This window comes from Exophiala xenobiotica (genome assembly GCF_000835505.1).
Source record: "Exophiala xenobiotica strain CBS 118157 unplaced genomic scaffold supercont1.4, whole genome shotgun sequence".
Lineage (NCBI taxonomy): Eukaryota > Fungi > Ascomycota > Eurotiomycetes > Chaetothyriales > Herpotrichiellaceae > Exophiala > Exophiala xenobiotica.
The window spans coordinates 1,055,635-1,065,095 of NW_013562491.1; the positions used below are offsets into that span (position 1 = coordinate 1,055,635).

General features: G+C 52.5%; 4 protein-coding genes across 4 annotated transcripts; 3 read left to right on the forward strand and 1 right to left on the reverse strand.

Moving 5' to 3' along the window:
- Window positions 1-104: 104 nt before the first annotated feature.
- Window positions 105-2,184, forward strand: PV05_06559 (uncharacterized protein). The gene has a single exon (XM_013459312.1). The coding sequence runs from the start codon at window positions 214-216 to the stop codon at window positions 1,108-1,110; it is 897 nt and encodes a 298-aa protein (XP_013314766.1). The 5' UTR covers window positions 105-213; the 3' UTR covers window positions 1,111-2,184.
- Window positions 2,185-2,517: 333 nt separating this feature from the next.
- On the forward strand, window positions 2,518-5,781 carry PV05_06560 (uncharacterized protein). Its single transcript, XM_013459313.1, has 2 exons — window positions 2,518-2,537; window positions 2,606-5,781. The coding sequence occupies exon 2, from the start codon at window positions 2,922-2,924 to the stop codon at window positions 4,593-4,595; it is 1,674 nt and encodes a 557-aa protein (XP_013314767.1). The 5' UTR covers window positions 2,518-2,537; window positions 2,606-2,921; the 3' UTR covers window positions 4,596-5,781.
- On the reverse strand, window positions 4,583-5,973 carry PV05_06561 (uncharacterized protein). The gene has a single exon (XM_013459314.1). It carries the CDS (start codon window positions 5,529-5,531, stop codon window positions 4,827-4,829), a length of 705 nt encoding a protein of 234 aa, XP_013314768.1. The 5' UTR covers window positions 5,532-5,973; the 3' UTR covers window positions 4,583-4,826.
- Window positions 5,974-6,303: 330 nt separating this feature from the next.
- Window positions 6,304-9,012, forward strand: PV05_06562 (uncharacterized protein; the record flags this gene model as incomplete). The annotated part of the gene is made up of 2 exons (XM_013459315.1): window positions 6,304-6,771; window positions 6,826-9,012. The coding sequence occupies 2 exons, from the start codon at window positions 6,304-6,306 to the stop codon at window positions 9,010-9,012; spliced, it is 2,655 nt and encodes an 884-aa protein (XP_013314769.1).
- Window positions 9,013-9,461: the final 449 nt, after the last annotated feature.

The window sequence follows — 9,461 nt, forward strand, 5'->3', positions numbered from 1 at the left end:
CATGGACATGGACACGGACATTGAATGCCGGCGCGACTGTGAATGAAAATGTGGGGGAAACTGCGACGCGCTTTCTTCCATCAAAAGTTCGCCGCCTTCTTTCTCTTGACATTCCACTTGACTCAGCACCAGCCGCATGACCATAAGGCTGCAGGCTTCATTCTTGTTATTCTCGTCGCACTCTTCTATCTTCTACATACTCACCCCGCCAATATGTCCGAACGCAAAGTCCTCACAAAGTACTACCCTCCCGAATTCGACCCCTCCCAGATCGCTCGCACTCCCAAACACCTGCGCCCGACAGGTCCCAAGACTATCGCAGTCCGCTTGATGGCCCCCTTCAGTATGAAATGTACCTCTTGTGGCGAATACATCTACAAAGGCCGAAAGTTCAACGCCCGGAAGGAAACCACGGACGAAAAGTATCTCAACATTACCATCTACCGTTTTTACATTCGTTGCACGAGATGCAGTTCCGAAATTACGTTCAAGACCGACCCAAAGAATATGGACTACACCTGCGAAAGAGGAGCAAAGCGGAATTTTGAGTCCTGGCGTGATCCTGAGAGCACCGAGTTGAAGGAAACAGACGAAGAGCGACTGGACAGGCTTGAGAGAGAGGAGGCCGAGGAAGCAGAAAATGCAGAAAGAAATGCCATGGAGGAACTCGAGCAGAAAATGGAGGAGAGCAAGAGAGAAATGCAGGTCGCCGATGCCTTGGACGAGATCATGCAGCGGAATGCACGCATCGAGAGAGGCGAGAAAGGTGGCAAAGAAGAGGAGGCTCTCGCTCAAGTCAGAGACCTTGCAAGGGAAAAAAGAGAAGCCGAGGAGCGGGAAGATGCTGAAGCTGCACGGAGAGCTTTCGAGAGCGCCAGTGTTGCGCAAGCCAGACTTGAGGAGATAAAGCTTCGAAAGCAGGCCTCGAAGCACGACGAAACAGAAAGAGCACCACAACCTCCTCCCTCATTCGAAAGAGTCAAGAAAGTGAAGAATCCTCTTGTTCCTGGCCTGGTGCGGAAGACTGAACCGGCACCGGCACCAGCACCCGCTGTACCTACGAAGCCAGCAGGCCTTGGCCTGGGTGATTACGACTCGGATGAGGACTGAAAGTCAATGACTACGATCGGCAAGCTTGCAGCATTCTGCAAGAGTCTCGTGACGCACGATAATTCAGACGTCGCCCATAGGTCAAGGCATATTCCACCTCGATGGCTTCGCCGACACATAAGGCGGGTTTGGCCAACACCACCTTTGGCTCCTCAACTGAAGGCCTCGGCGCCAAATTTTCGGTTACGGCAGCGATGTGATGGATATGACTTCTTACGACCATGTTGGCCTGACGAAACCTCGATGCAGGCTCCCTTGCTTGCTCTAGCGAACAGAAGCACATCGAGCATGTTTGCTCCCCAACCTCATGCAACCAATGTGAAGGTGATGCTCACAGGCCCACCATGGTCCTAGCGGGGTGCTTTTCGAGTGCGCACAGCGAATTCTGACAAGGAAGTACGGAACCCACTGCCGTGCTTGTCTCCTCGAGAAGGAGAGGTCAACGGCTGCCTTGCCATGTTCCGCTCCATCCAGCAGATGAGCGGGCCGATCGGTGCACATCTTCGAATACGAGTTGAGTTGTCTTCCAGGCCGAAGTGAGGAACTTGGTCCTTGAGACTCATTGATCATTTTAGCTCGTTGGGCTGACGACGATGAAATTTCGCATGTACAACAGCAGTCCATGTTTGTGATTGGTCGGTTTCGGATCTTGCGGAGGTGGTAAGCAGATCTTGGGCAAACAGATGTCCTCTCAGATCAGTCTCTCGGTAAGCGCCCGTCCTTGGTCGTGGGGTCCGCCGTTGTCCGGATCTGTTCACGCCCTACGAGGCTATTGCAAGCCATACCACACCGTTGACTGTCTACTGTTTGCTCGGAATCCGGAAAAGGGACCTTGATGAGGCCACGAGAAAATGATCACCTTGGACACGACCTCCCTAGAAACCAAGGACGGCGCGGCTCCAACATGGACCAAAGTCCTAGTAATAGGCGGTGTGACCAGGCTCCCTCAGCGCGTGGGTATGGCGTTAGATAGTAGCATCTCTTGCGCGTGTGTGTAGACTGTCTTCTAGTCTCGAAAGACCTTTACACAGTCAGGCACAGTACATACGAGATAGTGAGAAGAATCGACTAGCACAGGCTGGGGACAGCAAATGAATGTGGTTGGTCAGATAGGGTCTATAAGCGCCACGCTAGAACATTTCTGGTTGGCGCGTGGTGATAGGCCCCTCTTGGCTGCAGACCTCTTTCACCTCTTCCCATCTTTCCAACAATTGCATCCCTCCACTTTCATTCGCTATCTGCATACCTCCAAGCGCCCGACAGCTTCTCCCTAGACCTTTTTAATGCTCAAGAGTGCAGTCAAATCCCTTTTCACTTTGAGTCTATTCCCCTCTGGCGCTTCTGAGACACGCCTGGTGCCGTGCTGCAGCATTAGTCGGTTGCTCGACCATCAAACCCGAGTTCCTGGGTCAAGGGTTCCTGCAGTAGCAAGTCTCCCTCCGTGCGTCTTGGCCTAGGAAGCCCTTTTCTAAGCGCACAACAAATGCATTGACAGGAGGCTGCTCCAATGAAGCCGAAGCTTGACTGTTTCGATGTGCATCCAGATTCCGTGACCCCAATGAGACATTCACATCTCGTACGACCACCAGGTGGACAACCCGTGTCCAGAAAACTCGCATACGTGCTATCTTGATCTAAAGTGAAGTCGAATCCATCCAAAAGTTCTTCTCTTTGCTCCCCTCGAGACTCCAAGGTTGACATTATTAGGTCTGTGGCTTTGCGACCGGAGCCCTTTTCCTTCCAGTCCTGCAATTTGGTGTCTGTTGCCCGTTGAAGACCCCGACGTGTGGACTCAGGCTCTCAGCTTCAGCATGTCTGTAGCAAGCGGTTCTCCACCTTCTCCGTCAACAGATGGGCTTCCACCTTCATCCTATGACGGGAGCCATTTGCCCTGGCGGACGTTTCGACAAGAAGTACTATCACCTCACAGTATCCGCGTGCTTGAAACCCCGCCAAAAGAGCGCATTCCAGCATCATTTCTCAAAATCATCGAAACGGCAAGTCAGGACACAGCACGATTTGACAACCAAAAGACCTCCTTCTGGAACCAGGTCTTGACGGGACGAGGCTTTGGTCCTTCGCCGTTGTTTCCTCCAAATCTCCTTCCGCCTATCGAGAAAGAGTCATGTCTCGCACGATGCATGGTCCCCTCCTTCAGTCGAGAGGCACTCCCGGACAGAGCGATGAACCGACTTGGACCTCTTTACGAATTGTCGGTACCACATCCAGGACTCGGATGCGGCTTTTCAGCACAAGGTTTCACGACGCAAGAACTGGCATGCCTTCCGCACTGGCTCCAAGTAACGGGAACGATGGTGCATTTTAACACAGGTTATGTCTCTCCTGGCGCAACTATGTACTGCCCATTTCTCACCTTCGAACGAGCCTACGGCAACAATCAGCACCGTGTGGAATCCGCGAACAATCAGTGCGCCATTGGTGGAGCATACTCCGCCCGAGCCCTGCAAATGCTGTATGCCAGAGCGTGGAAAGGCGAAATGATGCCTGAACTTCCGGTAACCTTCTCCTGCACCATCGACAACAGCTTCGCCTTACTCAATCTTCACTGGATAGACCATGGCCAGGCTTACTGTATGGCACCACTCTGTCAATTTGACCTAAGCAAGGATGTTCACTTCAGCAAATTCCTGGTGTGGATCCAAGCAATCGGCGACTGGGCGCTGACCCATGTTCTGCCGCTCGCCAAAGAAGCTGTCCATCGCCTCCAAACAGCTACCAGTGTTCCTCCTACACCTGGAGTGCACCCCGCCAAACTTAGACTAGACACTCGAATGAACAACAATGAGCTCATCATGTCGTCGTTGAAGACTGCGTTTGATGATATTCCCTGGCGCTTCGACGGTGATGATTATACACCAAGCTGCAGCAGTACCGCTAGCTGGGGCAGTCCCATGGTGACTGAGGTCACATTTCAGAATGTCAATTACCCAGCCGTCCGGCCTCCGCGTAGCAATACGATGGATCCTTCCACACTCGCCAGGAAGCGCAGCGCAAAAGCCAACCCCGGCCCGGCCACACCACCGCCCGCATATTTACAGAACCAGGATATGGTCTGGCAGAAACGATTCAATCATGCTATGGACGAAATTCGCGAGCTGCAGCAGCAAATGCAAACTCTAAAGAGAGATTTAGGCACTACCCAGACAGCGCTGCGTGATGAGATGATCTCAACCAAGTCTGGTAGCGAATCGAGTACGCTATCAACGCCGATAGTGGCATCATCAAGTCAGATTGCAGCTACCGTGAAGTCCTCCCCACGCTTGATCACGATCAAAGTGTGGCGGTGCGCGAGTTTTGCACTGACAGGATACATTCTGTCGTCTTTCATTCCCAACATGATGGTACGAACCGCAGCATGGGGCTGTATCGCGAACGCCTGCGCGTTTGCTTTCGCTGGTCCAAGCCTTTTCAACCCCATAGCCATTGGAAAGGTTGGGCTACCTTTTTGGCCCAGAAAGAAGTGATATACAGATCAGATTTGGGAGCGCGATTTTGTGACGGTATTTTGCACAAGCCCATTTATCTCAAAGTTATTGTCAGTCCTTTCGGCGAGGCGTTGGTGCTCAACAATACTAATGTCTCTGGGTGTGGTCTTATGAGATGTTGGGGGAAATTGGCCGTCTACTTTTGGCAACCCGTTCATGACGAAGGCCGAGTGTGCATATGACAACCCATTGAACCCTCTACGACGTCACTCACTTTACCACAGCAATGAGCGAACCGTCATGGTTCTTTCCTCCAACCGTCTGCATTACAGTGGCATCGACTCTCTCGTCCTTACCCACCATCTCGACCAAATTCGTGACACTGGCGTCGTTCTCCGCCGGTCCAACTGCGCCAATTTCCAACAACTGCTTCACGACGTTATCTACGTACACGACGCTCCCTTTACCCTTGGACAGCTTGACACCCCAATCAAAGTAGGCCCATTGATTATCCCAATCTGCGTCGATGAAGATGAAATCGAACTTCTCGCGCTTGCCATGGTCGATCTCCTTAGCCAGACGGGGCAGGATATCCAGCCCCGCCCCAAGCAGGATGTCGACTTGGTCGGGGATCTTGACGCCGGCATACTTGAGGTTCTCGATCGCCACATCACGCCTGTCCGGGTTGATTTCGACGCTGGTCAGTTTTCCACCAGCACCGGAAGTGTTGAGCGCCTGCGCAAGCCATAGCGCCGAGTAGCCGCCTAGAGTGCCGATTTCAAGGATGTTCTTGGCCCGGGACATGCGGGCTAGCAGAGAGATGAATTTGCCTTGAGATGGGGACAGGGCGATCTCCGGGATGCCATGAGCGCTGGTGTTGCTGTAGGCGTGTGTGAAGGCTGGAGTGGGTGGGATGAGAAGCGATTCGGTATACTCTGTGATCTCGTTGGCGTGGGTGACGGTTTCGACGGACATTATGGAAGAGAGACTTCGAGTGACTCTACAGTGTCAATCCAAAGAGTTGATGGATGTCTGAAGAATGTCTCGACAGGATCTGAAGTTGAGCGAGCTTATATAGGCTGATTCGAGGCCCAGCTCCGAGAGCAAGCAAGCAGGTTTCACGACATGTGCTCAAAGACAAGCATGCCTCCAGGCAGCAACGTTATTGTCTGGACGAATGTGTATCGTACGAATGAATCGTGACGGAGCGGATGCTGGCTGGGAGGTTGTATGAGTGATATTTCTGCGCTCTGGTGACGGAGTCACTGCTGTTACTTGTATACGCAGGTTCGAATGTGAGTGGTTGGTTACGTGTGTACTCTGCTAGTAGCTAGTACTAACTCTATTTGCTTTTAGCAAGTCTAGGCCTAGGAAGGTTAGGTAAACACTGCCTATAGACCTGACCGTGTGATTAAACGTAAGGGTCTTGTGGGATTAGGGACATCTCGAGGGGAGATGTCAGACTATATACCTGCGTACTAGCGTCAGAGGCATTACCACCGTCGTCGCCCGAGGCCCTGTCTTTACAAGACTTGGCGCTTTGGTAATCACAACCGTTAAATCGTCAAGGCACGTGAGCATCGTCGCTGCCCGCCATGCTACCTACAGTACGGAGTATTCCCCTGGGAGTCATTGGTCATTCGGTCTGGGCCCCACGAGGTTTGCTGGCGCCTCAGCCTAACGGCATCTAAAGTGCTAGGTCGAACTCTCAAACCCATTCCCATCAATTATGGCACACGTCAACAGGATGACATTGTGCAAATATTTCCAGCAAGGTTCCTGCAGGAATGGGGAGGCTTGCACCTGGAGACATGAACGGGACACCAACACCCTGAGGTATGCCGAGCCCGTGGCTTCCTGCCTTCCGGCCATCGGAGGACTCTGTATCAATCGGCAAGCCAGGTCAAATACGATAGTATGCAAATACTTTGTGCAGGGCAAGTGCACTAAGGGGAACGAGTGCGACTACCTTCATCCTTCCACCAGACCCCCATCGCAGCAAGCCCAGGAAGACGCGCTCTCACGGAATGGATCTGTCAGCCGACAGCATACGAATTCTTTCCAGGGACCACAGGATTCTCGGGCAGGTATTCCGTGCAGGTATCTCTCACTCCCAGGAGGCTGTCAAAAAAGCCTTTGTCCATTTCTGCACGCCGAGAAGAACTACGAAGCGGAGAGAGGCGACGCCCGCGATGTCGAGGCAGACGAAGACGATGTAAGCAGTGGCTCCTCTGCCTCCTCTGGAAGTCGTTGTTGATATCGTGCATAGGATCAAGAGCATGAAGATGATTTTACGCGTAGCCTGGCGGGAGCTTCAATTCATTTCAATGGCTCTGGCGAGGTGGACAAACTCACCCTCCCAGCAGACTATTCTCGCGCGTGCGTTACAGGCATTGCTGCCGGAACAACAAACGAACAAATTGTCGACATTCTTCGTGGCCTAGGCTTCGAATTCGACGTCCATTCCACCCATATCCTTCTTCACACGACTTTATCAGAGACGAAAGCCACTGTGAAAGTCAAGGATCCGCATTTCGCCAAAGAACTAGCCACGAGGCTTAAAAATCAGCATTCAACACTCAGTGCAATGCCCATACCGATTGACACCCGACAGGCAAGTTGCAGAAAAGTCTACATCTCTTGGCACAAAGCCACGAAAAGTGTCTGGTTGAATTTCGGCAACGGCAACATAGCATACAGAGTAGCAGAGAAATTCAACAAGAGTGAATATAAGTGCCTAGGACAGTCAGTCAAATCCAGCATAGCGAATCAAAGTAAAGGTCGGGGGCGTGGAGCTCTGGGTTACAACCCCGTAGCTTGGACTATCACGCTGAGTGATGTACCTGGTTGTGCAACCCAAGAAGATGTCAAGGCAGCCATCGCCTCCTCTCATGATACACCACGTCACATTGAGATGGGACCAGCCAGCTACTCAGTCTCCGACGCCGAGGTCAGTGTTGAAGTGCGCAAGCTTCTAGAAAAGCATGGCCAACTCGAGAGTTTCCGTCTCGCACCTGCGTCTGGAGGGAAGCGGGTGAAAGTGTCGGCTTGGTTTGGTGAGGAAGCAGACGCAAGATCGGCGTGCTCGCTGAACAACCAGTCACTGGATATCCTAGGAAAGGGGAAACTCACCGTGGCGCTAGTTCAATCTGCCAAGGTCAAGGTTCGAACGACAATTTACCTGGCCTGGAAGAAGAGGATCGATGAGGAAGCCAAGACCTGGAGACAAGAGCATCTCACCTTCCATGTTTATCCAAATGGCTCGCACAGCACATTGAAAGTTGAGGGAAGCAGCACGAAAGATGTGGTTCGCGCTCTCAAAATACTGAATGAAATTTCGGAGGGCGTTGTCCTTACCGACGGCGGAACCTCAGTCTGGAGCTCTATTCTCGGCAGCAATGGAGTGGCGTACGGGAGACTCAAGGTGATCGAGAAGGAACTCCAGGTGGTCATCGACAGGTCCAGATCGAAGCGTCAGCTCCGCTTTTATGGGCCTCCAGAGAAATACCAACAAGCCCTTCATCTGATCTCCACCATGCTTGAGGAAGAGTGCAGACCAACCTACGAAATCAAGCTTGACCCTGATCATTTTGCTTGGATGATGAAAGGCGGGTCCAAGAGCATCGAACGGGCTTTGGGAACTGACGTCGCCGTTCTTGATGTGGTCTCGAAGAAAATGGCCATTCGCGGCACACAGCAGCAATATGATGCCGCACTGGCAGTCATGGAGGGCAGGACTGAAAATGAGATCCGGAAGATCTTGGACGGTCCCTTTGTACTTGAAGGGGATTGCCCGATTTGCTTTTGCGAAGCCGACGCTCATATACAGGCCTCGTGCAAGCACACATACTGCCTGGAATGCTTCGAAGGAGCTTGCCAGGCCGCTGCATCGACGAGCAAAGGCGAATTTCAAGTCAAGTGCCAAGGTGCTGATGGGACTTGCCCGACCATACTTTCGCTAAAGGAACTCAAAACCCATCTTTCGTCGTCCGTCTTCGAAACCGTCCTCAAGTCGTCCTTCGAAGAATACATCCGACGTCGCCCCGAGACCTTTCGCTGCTGCCCGACGCCGGATTGTGGCTACATCTATCGTTGTACTATAGCCTCTGACGGGAAATCTCCACCTTACACCTGTCGAAACTGTTTTGAACCGATCTGCACCTCTTGTCATGAACGACATGGCGACTACTCTTGCGCCGAGTACAAAGACATTAAATCCGGCGGCTACGAGGCACTCAGGAGGCTCAAAAGCGAGCTTAACATCAAGGACTGCCCGAAATGTACGACACCGATGGAGAAGACCGAAGGGTGCAATCATATGACTTGCGTGGCTTGCAAGGCGGATATCTGCTGGGTGTGCATGTCAGTGTTCGAGGAGAGAGAGCCTTGCTACGCCCATATGAGGGAGGTTCACGGCGGCATTGGCCTTGACCATCTCAGGCGATTTGTAGACTAGACTTCACTTGCCAGGGCCATTCCGGAAACCGCCATACAGTTGCTTCTCCGTTCATCTCCCATTTTCCTAGATCTGCTCGAAGGCATCTGCACCGGGCCGGCGGACGAATCCTCCCACGTGACTGCCCGTATCACGTGCTGTATCCCTCCATTGCAGCGACACTTACTACGTAGTACCTACCTCACGTGCGACCTGTAGGTATCAAGCGTGCTCACAACTTCGCCTTCAGACTGACAAGTTTACAACCACAGCCTTGTGCGATATCAAACCTCCATACCGAGTACACCACCCCCTTTCGCAACCAAATACACCTACAACATGATCACCATCACAGCACGAGATGTGCAGGCCACAATCCAAGCAGCCCAGTGTTGCATGTGCAATGGCGCTTTACGGTCGAACTTGGTCCGCGGCACTAGGAAGAAGACGCAGCTGTTACGAGACTAGCC